Here is a 20,735-nt window from a genome sequence, read left to right as displayed (position 1 = left end):
TTAGCACTGTCTACGGATGTAGGCTATTATACAAATTATTTCGAAAAATGTGATAGATTAAATCAGCCTTACACTGTAAGAGTCCGTTAATTTTTTTTTTGTTTGTTTGTTGTTGTTTTTTACACAACGCCTTTACAAACAAAAAACTATAAAACCTAGCTTTAACAATTCAATACTTTGTATAGTGGCAACCATGAGGCCCTTTAGGTGGACTTACCGGCCCATTTGAGTACCGGCCCACCGGGCCCATATAGCCAGTCCGCTCGTGACCTCCATATCGAAGGCGCCGGTCCGCTCCTGCTCAAGAGGTTGCCTTAGTGCAAGGAGGATCCATTTGTACATTTTAAATGGTTGTTGGTCAAAATAGTCGAAGTGGTCCAAGCGTAACTACCGCAATTCTGTCCAAAACCTCAGTGGTTTATATTATTTGCTTAGTTGCTAGATCTAAATACTTGTCACGTGGACCAACAAGTTGAGACTGGATGTAAAATAGCCTATGAATTTTTTATTTTTTTTTTGTTGGTGTATAGATCCAGAGATCCAGTCTAGGTGTACAAAAGTTTACTGATAGACTTGGTTATTGGTTTGCTTGCTTGTCACTGGCTAGTACAGTGGTTGCGGTCATGCGCAATAGCTTTGTTGACTTCAACTCCAAAATGGCAGACATAGACAAGTACGGGGCTGATGCAAAGAATGTTCAAGATTTAACTGCATTTGTAAGTTCTTTAACGTTCAGTTTATGATTACATTTAAAATATACAAATTAAAGAAATATTTTTTATCTAGATCAATGAGTAGATATCACCAATGACTGGTCCCATTCGACTACTGAGTACTACAGTCAATATACAATGACATGATGATGACAGAATGAGACTGAGTCACTGAGTCACCACTTCAGTTCAGTGAGTCTCAGTCTCATGAAATTAAATATTAGCCCAATATTAAGAAGATGACTAGATTATATACGAAACATAATGAAGCTGTGTAAAGCTTAGAAGTTTAAGAAATAGATTGTCAACTTTTAAGTTTTATTAAAGTTATTATTTATTATGTAATACCAAATCACTTTAGGACTTTACTGCTGCACCACCATTTTACACTTATAGTATAGAGTCTAGTACTAACTAGTAGTATATAGAGGATCTAGTACTTATACTCAACTAACCACTTACTGACTTAGATCAAGTGACTAGTCTAGCCCTGAAGTAAAATCTTTTTTTTAGCAACACTTGTTTTTATTTAATAATATAGCTTAGTAAAGACAGTCTAGAGTAGATCCAATGGCCCATACCATTCCATTGTGACATTGTAGATGACCAATGCTTTTACAATAAAAACATGTTAAAACTTGAACTAGACCTAGCTTTTTTTTTCTACCTGAGAACAACTACCTTTAAACTAATCAATAATCAATGTTTCTTCTGAGAAATAGATTAATCACATAATAGTTAGACAGCAAATCAATACTTTCGATTGGAAAATGCATTAAATACATATTTATATAGAAGTAGGCTAAGAGGGAGAGTCTTAGTCATATCCTGTCCTGTGGAAATGAAAATCTCCTTCAATTGAACAATCACATTCAATCTATTACCTTAGCTTTAAAGTTTACACAGCATAGAAATTACTTTTTGATTATAAGAGATTGATTCAATATTACAATATTTGTGTAATGGTTTAATAAATTAAACATTTTAGAGTAATTAGATCATGGTCTTCTCTAGTACCAATGTTGTAAAAAAAATAATTAAACATAATTCTGAAAATTCAATAGTAAAACTATCTACTGTCATGAATTTATTTTGTAAGTAATCATATAAACATTGGTCATAAATCTTTTTTTTACTCCCATTAATTTTTAACTTCCTTTAGAAATAAACTAATTAGATTTTATTAGATGTTTGCTTTTTTCCTTAATAGTAAATGTTTAATCAGTATAAAACATCATTGAAGCTTTTCTATTTAAAATGTAAAATATCTAAATAAAATCTTACTTTGTAACTTACATAACATGAATATAATACTGTATACAAGTCATCTTGGGGGAGGGGGTTATGAAGGCAAATACTTTATTGATAACAAATCCAACTATTTCTTTAATTGATTTTTTTTTATACAGAATTCAGACTTTTCTTTGTACAAAAATAGCATCAAATTTTTTGTACATTATACATGACTCCTCTGTAAGAGTCAATGGATGCGCTAAAAATTTTCTGTTAAGGGCACATTCCTGGCCTAAATAAAAGGATTATGAGTTGCCCATGCATCTCAGCTTTGCTGGTGTGATGCAAAGAAATTTTATGCAATGTATTTGGCACCAATTTATTTGCAGGAGTTGGTATACATGACTTTTCATCGAGGTTAATTCCCCAAAATATTAGCACCATAAAGCAGTAGAGGTTTGAAATTAGAGACCCCTCCCCCCCTTCCCAAATGAATTGCCCATGCTTCACCTGTCAGAAGCAATTTTTCTAATATATAAACAGGTCACATGCTTCATTTAGTTATCACAGTCCATGTGTGATTAATGCATTTGAAAGCATTTTATAAATGGGAGTTTATCCCTGATTGACGCCTCTGGCGATGACCATAAAAACCACAACATTGATATTCACTATATTGTGTAAGCCCTATAAATATATATACTAGCAAACTCTTTTTCAAAACTTATGATATATATCTTTCCTCTATTGTTTTGTTTTTTTTTATTTTTAGGTACAAACATTGTTGCACCAAATGCAAGAAAAGTTTCAAAACATGTCTGACCAGATCATCAATAGGAATATCCTTTTAAATGATGCTATGTTACATACTTTAGGATTTCATAACAGAGAAGATCACACTATTTAGAAAAAAAAGAAAGAGGCAGAGGACCTTGTATAAGAATATCACAACAATTATTTAATTAATTAATGTCTTGTTTGTTTTGTAGAAAACAGAAAGAAAAGCAATAAGTTAATGGGCTCACCATGGACCTTAATACTATAGGATGCTATAAAAATAAACCATGCCTTGTCTTGTAGTGTGTGCACTGGATTGTATTTGGGTCATCTTGATGATTCCGGGTTCATACCCTGCCTCATGCCATCCCCATCACCCTGTGGGAACTTTGTACTAGGATGTACATTATCTTTAATTCTGAAGGTACATCCGAAACATGTTAAACATTTTTACAAACATGGTTTATACACCACTGTAACTTCGAGCGCTATGTTACAAAGTTTGAATGTGTGAACCTTTATTTCACTTTTTAATTTGCCAATGTGTTTACAGATGACTTTGCAATTTGTTAAAATATTTCACATTCCAAGTTGTCCTTAACCTAAATACTTGATGACATGGGAACACGGATAGATGACTTAGAAAAGAATATAGCTGACCTCATGACCCAAACAGGTGTCAGTGATGGCAACTTGTAAATCATCAAATAATACAGTGGACCAAGCCTAACTTAAAAATTAGATGTTTATTGTATGCACATTATAGACTGGTTAGGGTAAAATTAAAATTCAATAACTTATGTAGAAACAGAAATAAAAATTATGTTACTAGAACATTAATTAAACCATTGGATTAAATGACCTGGATTGATACAACCTTGCAATTTTTTGTATTTCAAACACCCAAATAAAGAATGCTTAAAATGAACTTTGTACCACTGAAGCTATTTAATTTTGTTTTCTGTCTGTAGTTTTCAGTTGAAAAGTAGTGTTGGAATGGTTGTTGAACCGTTGTTGTACATTTGTGTTTAAGGAATGTATGCTTTTACAATCTGTATCAATAAAATATGAAAATCAATGCAGTTTTCAGTTTTGTTTTTTACACCAAATTAGTTGTTTCAGAGTTTATGTCCACAAAGTTTTGTTTATGCCTAAGTGCAGCAGTAATTTGTATTTTAGTATATAATCTCATTATATTTACCTTTTCTAATCATCAAATTACTTCAAATTGTGGGGCAAAGAAATAACCTACTTCATTTTCCAATAGGAATACAAAGATTAATCATATAACATCTGGCCAATAATTTTAAACATTATCCTCTATCTTGAGAAAGCAAGACTTCTGTTTAGCATTTTTAAGTTTTAAAAAAAGTTGTTTGCTACTTTATGAAAAATTAAGAGGGCAACTCAAATCATAATACTGTCAAGCGATGTCAATGGGGAGGAATAGAGAATTATTCAGCTGAGAAAAACATCACAATTGTGTCGTCTTACAGCTTGAGAGGGGGGGGGGGCATTAAGGGGAACATGGCTTTCTTATAATTCTATTTGCCCATTTGTAGGCCTTCACATCTAGGAATGTGTTGAATATTTGTACATTTAGAAATGTGCCCAAAGCTAATGGATAAAGAATATTTCAATATCAAACCTTGTTGATGGACTTTGCTGAATCAGAAATTGTAGTGCAAAATATTTGTTTAAATAGTTCGTTTTAAATAAAATTCTCAGTTCAAGGTCAATAATCATTCATTTAGTTAACTAAGAAATTCAAAATAAGAAAATTAAGTAACCTATTTTTCTTCAGGTAGATTGAAAGTTAAAAAAGTAACAACCAAAGATGATTTTTTTTCTTGCAATGAAATATTTAATATATAAAACAATTGTTTTCAAAAATACTACAGTATTCTCATTAAATCATCAACTAAATGAAAAACATTTCCTTCTGTGAAAAAAAAAAGGATAGCATTTCAATTTTCTAATGTTAGAGAATACCAAATATTTAAATAAAATTGACATTTTGACTATGCACACACATACAAATAACTATAATAAAATATGTTATTTTTGAATCATATATTTACATAATGCTGAATTGTAAAAGAACATTAATGCATGAACCAAATTGACTCGTAGCTAAAAAAAATAATCAGTTGCTAGAATAGTTTTTAAAACTAAGTAAATTGAAAAAGTTGCAGCTAATTTAAATAAGCACTTAAGTAGAAAGACTCACCAATTTAAATATCTGAATCACTGGAGTCATCACTCTCTGACTCAGTATCAGCTTCATCCCCAGACCTTGTTTCAGATTTTTTTACTTTTTTCAACTTGGACTTTTTGTGTTTTTTATGTTTTTTGTTTTTCTTGTGTTTGGACTTTTTCTAAAATAAAAAAAAATAAAAAGAAATTTGAACAGAAACGAAAAACAAATGTTCTTTCCCCCCAAAAACCATCAAGAAATGTTCACAAAATTCAGCATGTTGAAGTCATAACTGCAATACAATACTGTTTCATAACTGATTGGATTTGGATTTGAGGCACATCGGCACAATTTAGGCCATGTCGTGCCTGCTTTCATAACTGAATATTCATTTCATATAATTTCACATTTATAATAGCAAAGTAGAAAGAAAGGGTTGTTAACACTGACATGTATGTATAAAAAAAAAAAAAAGTCAAGGTGCTGACTGCTAGACAGACTTCTATACAAAATGTGAAAGAAATTTTTAGTAAAACTGCACAACTGCTGAGAAAATGCCTGTGAATATCAATGGCAATTATTAATAATAATAATAATAAGGCTTGTCTTCGAGTCCGAAGATTAGTGAGGAGTGCAGTATTTCCCATGGCTGCACAGCCCCAGCTGTGACCTACATATTTTCCACATCCAGGGCAAGCATAACTATAGTCCGCAGGTGGTCGATTAAGATTTTCTTTTCGCCGTCTGCGTTTGTCCTCAGCGGCGGATTTTCTTTTGGTCTCAAATGTGTATCCCGCGGCCTTCGCCAGTGACCTTCAGCTGTCTCATTCAGAGGCTGCATGCAGCCAGGTGCTCTCTTCTATGTCAGTCAAGGAAGGTGCCCTAACTACCGGACCATAAGAAGTTCCTCTTTACTGTCCATACCTGAGTTCGCAAGGACATCGCTGTTTGTAGTGCCACCGTATGTCCATGATGGAGCGCAAGCATCTTTGGTGGAAGCGCTCTATAATTCTTTAGTTGTTTTCTGTATAGTGTCCATGTCTCAGAACCATATAGAAGGGTTGAGAGAACCTGGTAGACATTAATTTTTGTAGGAGTGATTTGTTCCGCCAAACTCTCGCCTGAAGGCATCCAAAAGTGCTACTGGCCCTGGCCAGACGGTTATCAACTTCCTTTGAAAGTGAGGCGTCATTTGACAATATACTATCTAGATATGTGAAGTGGTCTACCACGTTAAGGGGCTGTCTGTTTACGGTGATCCTTGGGGCTGAGCATGTTTTATTGGGTGACTTCTGGAACATGACTTCTGTTTTCCCGAGGTTTATAGATAGACCGAAAGAGGTGGCAGCGTATGCAAATTCGTTTACCGTGTTCTGGAGAGCATGTTCATTTTGAGCTAGCAGGGCGCAGTCATCAGCATAGAGAAGCTCTGTTATGACAATCTCCTTTGTTTTTCTATGGGATAATAGACGTTGAAGATTGAACACATTGCCATCTGAACGAAACCGGATGTAGATGCCTTCGTGCAATCGCTGCCTCATTTGACCCAGCATTACGCCAGTTATTAACAGATGGGATATAAATGAAACATTTAAATAGCAAAAGACCACAGCATTTTTTTACACTGCATCTGAAGATTAGTTAATGTATGTAACAAGAAGCAGGTGGCTGTAATAAGACATAATAAAATTCTTAGGAGACAAGATAAATTTAACTAGATTTTAAGCAGCCCTGTAGAGAAAAGCCACTAATGTTTTTGTACTCTTGTCACATTTAGAGTTCAAATACTAATAAACATTATTGAAAATCTGATTTCACCACCAACTCCTTTGTGCTCAAAATAAGCAGGGACTATCTTGGTTTTTCAAAAGCATAATGGTGCCATTTTTTGTGTGTGTTAAGGGTTGCAGTGTAAAATAATGTGTAACCTCTATCGTATACAAATAAATGAAGCTATTCCATATGGCACAAACTGTCAGTTAAAGGAAGTCAGAAATAATGTACATTCACACAAACATGATTTTTTTTTTATTAAAAAGTGAAAAAAATACAGACCTCAAACACATAATAATAATATGGTAATGGCATATGATTAAGAATAAGCACAGTGTTTCATATGACTACACAAATCCAGGCGTCTAGTTTCTGCATCTGTCTTATCCAAGGGCTTTTCTTTTGGACCTCAAATATGTGTCCCACAGCCTTCATGAGAGCTGCCAGTTACTTTCTTCTATGCCAGTGAAAGCGTTAATTTGAGGCATCTCTATTACCCCATCCTCCTTTCAGCTAGCCAAAAAATTATAAGTGTCTGATTCTGCGCAGCAGCAGAATGGCAAGTAGTGCTTCTATACTGTCCACACCAGCCTCCAGTAGAACATGGTTATTTGTAAGGTAATCCTGCTAGCATATTCCAATTATGGAGTAAAAACACCTTTGATAGGATTTTAGAAGCCTTAAATGCCATCTGTAAATCACTGAGGTCTCAAAGCCATATAAAAGTTTGGAGAACCACTGATTTAAAAACATTGATTTTTGTTGTTAGGTGAAGACACATATTCTCAATTAGAGGCGACCAAAAGAACAGTCGGCCACTTCTTTAATGTTGTCCACCACTTGCATACCTGGGCAGCTCCACACATAAGAATGAGAATAAAGACATCAAAAGTTATTGCATTTAAATAAGGTTCCATGAAAAACAGCATTGTTTTCTCTCAAAACAAAACTTCTTTCTGTCTGGACTTTGAATGACTAGCTGTTCTTGTGCTACGAAATAGTTTTGCATCTTCACCTCTTTTTAAAAAGTTGATTTTTTTTTTAGACTCCTAAGACTATTTACATTTATTGTCTTTAAAAATAATAAAATTAAAAAACTAAATTGAAACTAAACTTAAATCAAAGAAACTTCATTGCTGTCTACCTTTTTCTCTTTTCTGTGTTTATGTCTATCTTTCTTTTTATCACCTTGTTTCTCTTCCGAATGTTTTACTTCTATCATAGACTCAACACCATCTGAATAATGTATATAACACCAAAGTTAGTGAAACATTTTTTTCAATAAAAGAAAACTGATAGAAGACAATTTCAAGAACATACACATATCAGTATGCATAGAGGTCTGTTGCATTTTATTATTATTTCTTAATTAACAATGACACATCTACTGATTTTGCTAAAGAAAAAAATTAAAATCTAATAATAATCTCTTTTTTAAAGTTAGTCCAGCAACAATGTAATATTAATCTTTGATCTGCTACAGTGATCTATTCAAAATAAAAAATCTCAAACCTGTGTAAAGTCTGCTAGAAGGAGGATCTAAGAAAGATGGCAATTTTGGACCATATTCATCATCTGACTCTTGATGAAGAATCTCCCTGGGGGCAGTGAGTCTTGACAGTGCATCTTCTTTCTCTGCAACATCTATAGGTTTTAAAACATTTTCGTTATTTTTACCCTATCAAGTACACACATTCAGCCATGATAAACATGCCCAATGGCATAAATTCACATGTACAGTTCCGCCAAAAACATATTGAACACATTTGCCTACTGACTATAACATGGAATGTTTGTAGTAATCAAAGAGATGACTATAGAAGTTTTTAACATGTAACTGGCATCAGTAAAGTTTGTAATTAAAATAACCTCATTAGCATAATTTTAATTATTTATAAGTAACTTTATAAGTAATAACTTCATGCACACAACTGTAAATATCTTCTCTTTTGAAGTAATGTATGTAATTTACAAGATACGATGGATGATATGTAGCATTTATTATAAATTAAGCTTCACATTTTTTACAATTGATAGAAAATATATTATACTACTTATTATTAATAACAAAATTGTTACTGAAAGCCATAATTTACAATCTATGAAAGTAATTTAAAAATATTACTTTTTTTACTTTAATAAAAAAAAAAATACAATTAGATGTATCTCATTTTTTTTTTATATTTCTGATTTTTCAATCAGTAATTTTAAGATGAACATCAATTGTGATGGATGGAACATAAAATGTCATTGATTTTAAAATATTTCATTTTTTTTTTATTTACCAGCTATGATTTGATCAATCTTGTCATTTTCATTTGTTTCAGTCAGATCACTAAACCTTGATTTCTTTCTCTTCCATGAAAGTGATTTTGATCCAGATTCAGGAGCAGAGTTAGTATACGTTTCTTTTAACTTCTCAACAGACTGTACTGCTTGGGCTGTGTGGAAAGTTTGACTATGAAATATTGTTTTTAAAAAAAAAGGACAAGGACCTATTTATATTTTCTTGATTTTATGCTAATAAAAACATTCAGATCACTCATCCCAGAGTAATTGTACACTCATTAGTTTTTGAGATTACTTAAGAATATATTTCTTTTAATATTGTTATACAATAGTAGACTTGTTTTAGTATGGTGCCATAATTGTAACTATACTAATTGTCTCATTTCAAATTAGTGATGAGCATAAAGCTAATAACATGAATCATAACAAAACCCTTTTTTTTTTTTAATGTATGAAGGCAATTTATTTTATAAGCTATTTGTATTTTATAAGCAATTTATTGTCTTACCTTGAATGTCTTTAGTGTCTATTTCTAAATCACTGTCATTTTGTTCAGTCAGCGTCTTGCTCTCTCTTCTTTCATCCTCACCAGAAGAATCTTTTTTACTTTCATCTTTATCATCATCGCTAGAATCTTCAGAATCTGAATTCTTAAATATTGCTCTGAACAAATCCATATCTGGAGGCTTGGATTCTTCATCCTCTATAGAGTTCTCTGGTTCAGACATATTTATGTCAGTCAGCCCTTTGGAATCTCCCGTCACTGGTGTTGGAGTCTGAAATGTAAAAAATCACTTTAAAACATTGGTCTACCTCAAAGTCTGTTATTAAAACAAAAAGTAAATGTAAAAAAATATATTTCAGTGTTTAAATCAAAGTAAAAATGGAAATTACTGGTGCATTAAAATTTGGATCATCTAGTACTTTGAATACAGAAGCCATGGTCGTCTTTCTGTTTGGTTTCAGAGTTTTCTCTACTGATTCAGGTTCTAAAGAAAAAATAAAAAATTGAGTAAAAATATAAAAAAAGAATATTTATACTAAATGATCCTGAGATGAAGTTATGAGAAATTGAAGAAATGGAGCAGACAAAGAAAAAGAAGTTTGAAGGATAATGAAGAGAGGACATTCTGTTTTTCATGTACAGCTTTGTCTACATTGCCTGCTTTAAGTGAAGCTTCTCTTAAGACTAATAATGTAAGTTTACCCAGCATGACTAACCAACTTTATTTTTCTCAACATGTCAGGTATGAATAAAATGTTTGATTGTTTGTAAAATGTTTTACATGTTTCGGGTGTTCCTTCAGAGCTGAAGATAATTTACTTCCTAGTCCAAACTTCCCGCAGGGCGAAGGGGAATGGGAGCAGGCAGGGTTTGAACCCAGGACCATTGATAAGTTCTAACAACAGCCCAGCAACCAAACCGCACGACCAGATAGGATAGCAGGACTCAGGGATGTCCTAGATTCAAAAAATTACCAGCATACACCAGAAATATATGCAAAGGTCATTTAACATCCTTACTTTTTAAAAAAAAAATAATGACACAAAGTCACAATATGACTAGTAGAATTTATTGTATATTTGAAAAATACTTGGAAGGATCTTAACAAGATAAATATGTTTAGTACATTTTGCTGGGAAGTACAAAATGAAGACTTGGGAAGCAGAATTTAAAGCTAATTGACATTTTATAGATATAATAATTACCTGGAACCTTTTCTTCAATGGCATCTGGAGGTTGATAATCATTGAAATTCAAAAAGTTAAATACTGAAAATTTATCCCTTTTTATAGAGGGCACTCCTATTACATCTGACCTAAAAAAGTAATAAAGATGATTAAAACTTGAATACATTTTTAAAAAGCAGTAAAAACAGAATAAATTAAATATTGCAAGTGTCCTTACCCTGGATATGGGTTAGGCACATTAAAACGTTTGCAAAGTAAACTGTGGGGATGCCATTCAAAGACTTCATGAGTTAGTTGGCCAAACATTCCCATCTCAGCAGCTTTGGTTTGATCATTTACTTCATTCCGCTGTGGGGAATAAAAAATATACAGAAATTACTTAAAACACTATAGTATTGACAAATGCAACATAACGACTGTCAATGTTTGTTTAGAAACGAGTGTCTCTTACAGAAGAGTTTGATGGGCCTTGCATTTGTTCATCATCAATCATTGCTCCACGTACAAATCTTGCTGACATCATGGCAGACATTGGTCTAAATATTTTTGCTGCTTTTGCAAACTCTTCCTTCTCTCTTGACTTTTCCCATCCTGTCATATGGCTGCTTGCAATTGTAGCATAAGGATCTAAAAGAAAAAATTATTTTGTAAGGTTTGGTGAATAGTACACATTTTTTTTATTTAACTAAAAATTAATATAAAATATAATGAATACATAAAAAAGAGCAACAATACATGAAAAATAATATACTTAAAAATAATCAACTTTAAGAAAAAAAAAGGGAGGGTGGTGGTGGACTGAACTGAAAGCTAAATCAATATTAAAATGTAATTGAAAGAACTGTAAATAAAAAATATCTTGCCCTTTGAGTTCAATATTTTAAAACAAAGGACATTATTATTAATTAGTTAAGAATTGGACAGTCAACACATTTTGAAGCAGAATCAATCTTTTAAGAAAAGAAAACAAAAACCAAGAAAGAAAAATGTAACAGTAAACCTTTATGAGGTAGATATCAAAATACTTCAATATCGTAGGAAATAAATTGTTTTCTAATGTAATGACATGGAGGTCATAGTGCTTACTCTAAATATATTTGGTCTATGCATTGAGACTATCTACCTTTCACTCCTTGCTTTACAAGTGCCAAGTACTTGTCGTATCTTTCCTGCTTGGCCGGATCTTTTCTGAAAGGCTGGAAATTCAGGCCACCTTGGAAAAGAGGTACATTTGAAGCAGGTCCTTTCACTTCAGATTCAGTTGCAACAGATTCGGCAGGCTTAAATTTAGAGAGGAAAGTGCTGGGTAAGGTTTCAACATGAGCTTCCACTTGTGAGGTCACTTTAGCAGGAGGCTAAAAATAAAATCAAGTTAGATTTAGAATTTATGTGTGCTCTTTTAAAAGTACACTTGCTTCTGTTTTTGACCAGATGGTTATATTTTGAAGTATTGTTTAATAATACCAACTAAAAAAAAGAAAGTACTACAATGCACATTTTGACTTGAAACTATATAAAGAAATAAAAAAACAAAAACATAGGACAATATTTCAAACTGAGTTTTGAGAGTCCAAAACTACTTCACACTTCATTTTCTCTAGAATTAGGAATTCTCAAGAATTACAAAAATTGTTTACATTGTCATGGGTTTCAACTGTCTGAAATCTTGAAGACAATTCATTCTTGGCTTTATCTTTCAGAGTCTGTGACATAGCAATAGCTGCTTTGGTGGCTTCTATTCTATTCATATCTTCTTTCTGTACCAAATCAAATACCGACTCTGGAAAAGTTAATTACATTTTTTTTTAGTTAGTTTAAAATAAGATTGGTAATATAACATTGTATGAACTATATGTATAAAGTATGAGCTCAGGCTCACTCATAATAGGGGTTTCCCCCAACAAAAGCCCCCTATCTACAGCTGTTAGCTTTTTAGGTGCTTGCAGGTCATCATCATTCTTTAGGTTGTCTGGTAAATGGCTGAGCACTCGTTTCTTGCGGAACCAATGCTGGGGTTTGAAATTCTGTGGCAGTGTAGGTGGCGGATATTTCTGGAGAAAAAAAAAGTTAGCCTGATATACATATAGTAATGAATGGTGAACATTTCAGTTTAAAAATGTCATTATGTTACAAAGTTTTTGATTTAGTATATGTTTCAATTAAACTTACTTTTCTTGGCTGCAAAGGTTTAGATGATAGACAAAATCCTTCCAACAGTTTTCCAACATAAGTAACAGGCAAAGTTTGTTGGCCTGGTAAGAGAAAAAAGTAGCTTCTAAGAAATAATTGTTGCATTTTTAACATTAAAGTACATTATATTTGTAAACCTTCTATATGGATCTGAAACATGGGTATTATACAGAAAGCAACTAAGACTACTTGAACGCTTTCACCAAAGATGCTTGCGCTCCATCATGGACATATGGTGGCAAGACCGCACTACAAATAGCGATGTCCTTGCAAAAGCAGGTATGGACAGTATAGAGGGACTTCTTATGGCCCAACAGTTACGCTGGGCAGGTCACGTATCCCATATGGGAGATGAACATTTTCCAAAAGCAGTCTTTTTTTTGGTGAGCTTAAAGGTGGTTGACATAACAGGGGTCCCCCACAGAAAAGCTTTAAAGACCAGCTTAGGCAACAACTTGCCTTGGCTGACATATAGGAGAGCACCTAGTTGCATGCAGCTTCAGAATGAGACAACTGGAGGTCACTTACAAAGGCAGTGAGATACACATTTGAGACCAAAAGAACATCCAAGGACAAGACTTATTATTATTTGTAAAGCTATTCCCTTTATTGCAAACTTCAATTATCTTATATTAACAAACTGTTTTTCTTTCTCACTGTGCTATTGCAAATAATTAGACCAATACCATTATATGATTGTATGACTAACATTAGTTTTGTATTCATTTCAAACTATTTAAATCAAATAAAATATGATGAAGAAAGAGTCAAATAATTTATCCCAATAACAATTAACTACAAGAGATGTTGTTATACTATTGCCTACCATGCTGTCGTGGTGCTGTCCAGCCAAATGTATTGTCTTCTTCATCATCTAACCTCATGGTGGTGTGGTAGTTTGAAAGGCTGTCAGTGGCATAGATGTTTTCATCCTCACCCTCAAACACACCAACTCCAAACGCCTACAGCAGACATGACTGAATATTAACATCTTCATTACAATCATCACATCATAAACCATGAGAACTATTAGAAACTAGCAATCAAAAGAACTTACCAACCCTTGAATGCCCTTTCTGCTTCCAGAAGAACGTAATGGTGGTGGGAAAAGATGAATGTGAGATCGGGGTAGTGCCAAACTAGAATCAATACCATGATAGCCTAGCCCATGCACATCATTTTTAACTTCTAGAGATATTGGACAAACATCTTTAGGGGCAAATTTAATGTTTTCTAAATTCTGAGGGACAAACTCATCAGAGTCCTGCAAGAATAAAAAATATGTATATAAAAACATGAGTGCTGCTATTTGAAAAATAGTTATGAAAGAATTTTCTAAACTTCAGCAATAGTTTTTTGCTTTATCCTTTAACAAATAGAACATTAATTTTTTTTTACATTGTAAGGTAATATTTAGAATGAAATGAAGCTTACAGATTGATCATCATCTGAGGGTGGGGGTAGAGCACAGCCATACATTTTTATACTAGGATCTAAATAAAGAGGATACACAAATGGACAATATTTTTGTGCCATTAATATGGTTACCTAAACAATTGTAGGTTAAGTTTAATAATAATTCTACAAGTATAATGTTAGTTAGAGACTTGTTTTGATAATTACTTGTTGGTTTTGAGCTTTGTTTCTTCCTCTTCTTTCTCTTACGAGGACCCAAACCCTGTCCTTCTCGCCATCCCATTTTGCATAGAAGTTGAATTCCTATTGGTATCCTGAAAAATAATACATGATATGCATTACATTTTACAAAATTGTACATGTCTCACAAGTAAATCATAATTTATGATTGTTAAGGGGGGAAATAAGTACAAATTAAATTATATTAAATTGATAAAGTTTTATTCTTCACCCAATAGCTCCTACTATGTGGCTTTTAAGTTTAAGTCCTACAGCAGGATAATGCGTTGGGAAGCTAGCAACATTTTTTAAAAACTTTCCTATAAGAAGAGCTCATGTCTCATTTAAAACGAAAACTAGAGCATGGTTATTATAAATTTTTTGGGTAAAAACCTGATGTGTTTCATTTTTAAAAGAATTTTTCAAAAGAACAGGGTCATAGCCCCAGTGTAGAAGCCCACATCCAGGAAAATGAGTATTTTTGAAGATTTTTTTTAATTCTAAAGATATTAAAAGTATATCTATATATTTACCTAGACATATTGTTCTATTTTTTGTTACAGTTGTTTATTTATTTTTTAGCATTATACCAAGATTTTTATTCTTTTTTTTCAAAATGTTTATTTTTTAAAGAATTTTTTATTCTTTGCTTAGGGTATGGATAGGATTTTTTCAACCAGAAATAGGAGCTATTGGATTAAATTAAGTGTACTCACTGTTCAGGTACAATGAAATCAACAAGGGCTGGTGTCATATCAAGACCAGAAGCTGAGGCTATTTGCTTAACATCATCCTGAAGTTTCCTTTTTCTTTCTTCAGAGGTGTATCCAACTGCAGTGGCAAATTTTCGAGGTGCTATCCCATGCTCTTCAAGATCCTATATCACATCATTGAAAAATGTGAAATTATATAACAAATTTGTTTTACCCAAAAGACATTATAATCAAAGGCAGCCTATGAAGCTAAACAATATAGCTCAGATATAATGTATGATAAAGAAAAAGTAGGACAATTTTTTTTTTGTGTACACTTAATTTATGAAAACTGCCATGAAAACATGAAAAAAAAAAAGAAGAAAACCTAGAATGTTCTAAATTTTCTCTCACAAACATTTAAAGAGTTTTAATAAAATTTATCTTAGAAATGTAAAATAAACAAACTAACCTCCTCGTCCATAAAATCTTCAGGTGTATTAAGAATCTTGTCTGCATTCTCAGACTTTTTTTGTCTTGATGATATAAATGTAGAAGGAGTGAATCCTACAAATAAAAACATAAACAAAATTCTTAACAGAAATTTGATTGAATGTAAACTCATTTGGAAATATATAAATATTTACAATCAAACTCAACAAACATGGGAGTCATCAAAAGCCAGTTTTTCAATGGCTGGCAATAGTAACAATATTAATATGTTATAGCAGACCTGCCTACCGTTACGCAAAATGCGCATTCGTTACGCAAAATCTCCCAAAAATGACAGTCAGTACGCAAATACGCATTTAACCCGTCGCGTTACGCATTTCGTATCCTTTTTTCCCCCCTCTCTTGACTAGCTTACGAGTGGTCACGGAGGTCACGCTAAGCCGTCCTGTTGGGCTGGAGGGGGGGGGGGGTAACAGAAAAGGTGGGGGAACACATTGTGTCCAGATCAATACGTTGATTGGTTCTTAATAGCAATTAGATTTAGTCTAGAAATGAAGAACGCAAGAGTGAGGGAGTGGCGGGTTGGTACCAGGTTGGTACCGTCAGTTAGCTGATACAAACGGTGACCAACGTGACTTTTTTTTTTTTTGTAAGTTCATTAGTAGAAATTAATTATGTTGAATCCCTGATTCCCGTATTCATTTGTATAGAAAAAAATATCGAAGTGCTATCGATTCAAAACACATTGAGTGACATTGTAGATATCAAGTCTAGATCTAGATCTGGATTCTAGATCTAGAATCTAGATAACTTGTTATACAGGAATAGATCCACGGCATCGGTAACACTTGAGCCCAGATCTAGAGTAGATTAGTAGATTATATTCATTATAAATTATATAGACATAGATCCAGATCTAGTCTAGATATCATCTCTATTGTATTGTCGTATTGATCTAGATTTAGATTGTAGATCTAATCATGACATCGAGATCTAATATTATATATATATATATATATATATATATATATATATGACAAAATAGTGGATCGCGTAAGTGTTATGCATTCTGGTGCCAAAATACGCATTTTGACCATCAGCGTTACGCATTTCGACTTTTTTTGGTAGGCAGGTCTGTTATAGTCATAGCTTTGATAATCAGTTATTGACTTTTTTTATGATGAATCTTTTTATAGTATTAATAACACTGAATGAGAAGTACCATTACACAAGCTTCACGTTTCACCCGATGACATCAACTCCTCATCCAAATTATTTTGTCCTTTTAATACATCCTTACTTATTTTTAAAAAATACATTTTGTTTTCAATGCAAAATAAAATTATTGCCCTCTTCCCTTCTCATTGCCTTACCTTCCTTAGATCCAACTGTGTTGAAATAACCAGCAGAGAAGCCACCAGTAAATGCTCCATGGAATCTCCGCCTGCCCTGTTTATCTGTAGCAGTTTGATCCTGAACAGTTGTTGGCTTTTGCAAAGGTTGATCTATAATCAAAAATAAGATTTTGTTGTAGAATAGAAAAAGTGTACATATGTGTACAAATAATAAAAACAAATTTATAGTCTAATTTTTTTCAATTTAATCTTACAAATTTGAAATGACTCACAAAAAAATAGGTAGAATAAAATTCAAAGTTAAGGGTTAAACCAATGTGTGAAGCAGGGTTGCAAGCATGCTCCATCACTCTTTGAAATATTCTTTAGAGCAACGCTAAATTAGATTTAGCACAGATGGCAGCATATTCAACATTCTCCATTAAAATGGATGTCATGCTTCAGAAGTCCCCAATGGGAACTAATCCAGACCCACAAATCAATGTGAATGGCCATCTCCTTAATCTTGTTGACCACTTTACCTTCATGGGCAGCACAGTGGCCAATGATCATCACTGTCCAGAGAAATAGACAACTGTCTCACAAAGGCCAACTGTGCTTTTGGTTGCCTAAGACTTAGAATATGGTGGAATAGGTCACTTCGCCTAGTAACCAAAATCAATATTTATAATAAAGAATTGGTCCTCACCACAATTTTGTATGGCTCTGAAACCTGGGTGCTCTATCAAAGGCATTTAAGGCTCCTTGAACTTTTCCATCAAAGGTGCCTTCGCTTCATGATGGGCTTACACTGGCAAGACTACATCACAAATAACTAGATAGACTATGTTCTCTTGGAATCCGGTATGGACAGTACAGAAGCACTACTTAGAATTCGACATCTGCAAAGGGTCAGACACATATGCTGCAAGGGAGACGACGGCATGCCAAAGGCAATCTTTTTTTTGACAAAGTGGCATCTAGAGGAAAAGTAGCTTGCAGCAGATGGCCTCTGAAAGAGACAGTTGGAGAGCTCTCACAAAGTCTGCTGGAAAAACATTTGAAACTCAAAGAAAAACCATTATTGAAGACAGGCACAGAAGAGGGAAATAAAAACTTTTAAATAGACTGCCAGTGGACAATGGCTTAGACTTAGTCTGCATGAAATATGGGAAAATTATGCAGGTTGCAACTTTGTTTTGTATGATTGGTCATGTGAAACACTGCAATCATCTTTAATTTTCTGAATCTAGTGACAAAGACACCTTTCTAAGTCATAAGCCATTTATATCCATAATTAGACTAGATACTATCTAGTCAGAGCTCAGTCTAGAGTCTATATATAATATAGTTAGTACTACTAACTAGATTAGATTATAGATCTAGATCAAGACATTCAAGTGGAAGATCTTCCAGATTATGAATATTTATATGATGATGATTAGATCTGGCGGCCTCATCTGGATTACTGAATTAGAACTACACGTTACAAATAGATCTATTAAATCTATATAATAAACTTTTATATAGATCTAGAATAATAAAGATTAGATCGCTGTATTCTGTCTATGTCTATAATCAGTATAATGTAATGTATTATCTATATAATTATAATATTAATATTATGATTATTAACTAATTTTTATATAGATCTATATTATAAAATATTATTTTAGTTAGAATCAGATATCTAGGACTATACTAGATCTATAGTCTATATTTTTTTATAATTAGATTTAATAATTTATTAATATTATAATTAAAAGTATTTATTTTATAAATCTTTATTTTTTAATATTATTTTTATACTTTTTTTATTTTATTATTATATTTTTATTTTTTAGACTACCGGTCTGACAGTAACTCAAACTCCACTATGACTAGAGACTAACAGATGTTAACTTTCTAAATCTTTCATTCTTTACCGTAAAAGTTTACCGACTTTCGTCTTTAGTCTGACTTTAGTTTAGATCTAAGATTTAGATAGCACTACTGTGGCACTAGGCTAGTGCCGCCACTAGTAGATTATATCCAGATCTAAAATCTAATTATTTTCTTTTTTGAATTAAGGTATATAACATAAGGATTCAATATCTAGAGACACTAGAGTCTATATTCTCCTTTATTAAGGAATGTTTACCATCAGATAGCTCAGGTACAGCTGTACCAATCACGATAAAATCATTTTCGTCTGAATCGTCACTGAAAGTCGCCATCTTGTTTGTGAAATTTCTATAAAAATTGTATTAGAAAATTTTAAGGAAAAGAATAAAGAATTTTAGTTCTTCCAATAACAATAATATTTTGGAAAATATTTCGTTTTTGAGTTCATACTTTAAAGTAGTATCTCCGGCATCTCGATATTGTTTGAGTGTTCTGAAATTTTTTTTAAGAGACAACTATTCGAAATAAGAATGTTAGAAACGCATTGTCTGATTATTATTATTATTATTATAGCTTTTATATAGCGCTACTTTCATGCTTATAGCATGCTCAGAGCGCTTTGGTCCAATCTCATTTGTGGACCAGTGGGGGGAAGGGGGTATCTTAATCTAGGAGTTGGTTTTCCGTGCTGCCTTTAGGCACTCAGTAAACGCAACTCTGCCCGAGTCGGGTGTAGAACCTCGAGCCAAGACAAGCCAAGTTCAAGCGCACTTAGCCTCTCGACCACGCTTCCCACAACTTCTGATCAACACAATCTCATCATTAGGCCAACATCATTCAAGACATCGTGACATCTATATCGAGTCATGACTTCTAGTGTCATTACTAAATAATACAATAAATTCGTTTTGTGTTTGTAGTGAGATTTAGGCCTAAATATAGTTTTTGTGGTATAACTTTGGCCCGAAGCATGCCCTCTACTTGGACAGTAATTTCACTAACTCTTAAGAAATTTCCTTGATTATGCCATTTGAATTCTTTTGCACCTTGATTTAACTTATTTTTAATATACAGCCTAGACTTCCTATGGTAAGATACTTACTTAGACTTAGGTCCTCCCGCGCCGTTCGGCGCATTGGGCGGCAAGCTGTCTCCATAAAGATCCGCGCCGTTCGGCGCATTGGGCGGCAAGCTGTCTCCATAAAGATCTGTCATTGGCATTGTCTGAGGTCCTCCATGAATGTCTGTCGCCAAGTAATACGAGTTCGTCCCTGTTTGCGCTTTCCTCGTATTGGCTTCCATGTTATCTCAACTTATGGTGTGCGTAATTCATTTTGTCGTAGAACATGTCCCACAAACCTTATGCGACGCTCTGTCACAACCTAAGTGTTCGATTCCCAGTTCGGCATAGGATTTCCTTATTTGAGACAAGTATGTAACTGACTCCCAAAATCCGTCTCAGCCATTTTTATTGAGCTACATTTAGTGTTTTCTCAATTTTGACAGATGACTTCCATGTCTCACATGCATTGGCCTATGTAGCAGCTGGAATGACGATTGTGTTAAGAAGGTGTATTTTTGCTCGAGTCCAATGGTTGGCTAGTCCAAATAGGCCTTTGCTGATGATGTTGCACTACTTGGGGCTACAAATAAATGCATTCAAGAAATGACGGAGAGCCTAGATAGAGAGGCACCCAAATTAGGCCTCCGCATAAACTTGGATAAGACTAAAATTATGCGAGTGGGATATAAGGCAAAGGGTGCCCCCGTCAGACTTGGCGAGTCAAAGCTTGAAGAGCTGGACAAGTTCACGTACCTTGGCAGCATCATAACAAATGATGGAGATGCCTACCATGATGTAGCGTGCCGAATA

The 20,735-nt window shown here is 33.4% G+C and overlaps 2 protein-coding genes across 3 annotated transcripts; one reads left to right on the top strand and one right to left on the bottom strand.

Moving 5' to 3' along the window:
• The first annotated feature begins 560 nt into the window (after positions 1-560).
• Positions 561-3,801, top strand: LOC106061937 (heat shock factor-binding protein 1-like). Its single transcript, XM_013220171.2, has 3 exons — positions 561-716; positions 2,719-2,785; positions 3,334-3,801. The coding sequence occupies exons 1-3, from the start codon at positions 624-626 to the stop codon at positions 3,420-3,422; spliced, it is 249 nt and encodes an 82-aa protein (XP_013075625.1). The 5' UTR covers positions 561-623; the 3' UTR covers positions 3,423-3,801.
• A 763-nt stretch (positions 3,802-4,564) lies between these two features.
• LOC106061936 (G patch domain-containing protein 1-like) lies at positions 4,565-19,204 on the bottom strand. Of its 2 annotated transcripts, none has more exons than XM_056035937.1 (22): positions 19,119-19,204; positions 17,018-17,149; positions 15,664-15,758; positions 15,216-15,376; positions 14,488-14,594; positions 14,299-14,357; positions 13,922-14,128; positions 13,691-13,826; positions 12,844-12,926; positions 12,554-12,746; positions 12,312-12,454; positions 11,798-12,029; positions 11,126-11,301; positions 10,892-11,022; positions 10,693-10,802; positions 9,877-9,971; positions 9,491-9,758; positions 8,979-9,134; positions 8,206-8,337; positions 7,838-7,929; positions 4,954-5,101; positions 4,565-4,665 (listed from the first exon to the last, which is right to left on the bottom strand). In XM_056035937.1, the coding sequence occupies exons 1-21, from the start codon at positions 19,192-19,194 to the stop codon at positions 4,958-4,960; spliced, it is 2,928 nt and encodes a 975-aa protein (XP_055891912.1). In that variant the 5' UTR covers positions 19,195-19,204; the 3' UTR covers positions 4,565-4,665; positions 4,954-4,957. The 2 variants fall into 2 exon arrangements, with proteins under 2 accessions (XP_055891912.1, XP_013075624.2); XM_013220170.2 differs by having other exon boundaries at positions 12,554-12,725; positions 19,119-19,195.
• Positions 19,205-20,735: the final 1,531 nt, after the last annotated feature.

This window comes from Biomphalaria glabrata, chromosome 7 (genome assembly GCF_947242115.1).
Source record: "Biomphalaria glabrata chromosome 7, xgBioGlab47.1, whole genome shotgun sequence".
In the NCBI taxonomy this organism is placed as follows: domain Eukaryota; kingdom Metazoa; phylum Mollusca; class Gastropoda; family Planorbidae; genus Biomphalaria; species Biomphalaria glabrata.
Note: the sequence above shows the minus strand (reverse complement) of the source record. Positions and strands in the feature narration are given on the sequence as shown.

Excerpts from the sequence above, each read along its gene's own strand:
- LOC106061937 (XM_013220171.2), top strand. The coding sequence starts at position 624 with ATGCGCAATAGCTTTGTTGACTTCAACTCCAAAATGGCAGACATAGAC. Across the intron at positions 717-2,718 it reads TTCAAGATTTAACTGCATTT|GTACAAACATTGTTGCACCA; the intron begins GTAAGTTCTTTA and ends TTTTATTTTTAG. Across the intron at positions 2,786-3,333 it reads TGACCAGATCATCAATAGGA|TTGATGACATGGGAACACGG; the intron begins ATATCCTTTTAA and ends TAACCTAAATAC.
- LOC106061936 (XM_056035937.1), bottom strand. The coding sequence starts at position 19,194 with ATGGCGACTTTCAGTGACGATTCAGACGAAAATGATTTTATCGTGATT. Across the intron at positions 10,803-10,891 it reads GTGCCTAACCCATATCCAGG|GTCAGATGTAATAGGAGTGC; the intron begins GTAAGGACACTT and ends TTACTTTTTTAG. Across the intron at positions 7,930-8,205 it reads TTCTAGCAGACTTTACACAG|ATGGTGTTGAGTCTATGATA; the intron begins GTTTGAGATTTT and ends TACATTATTCAG.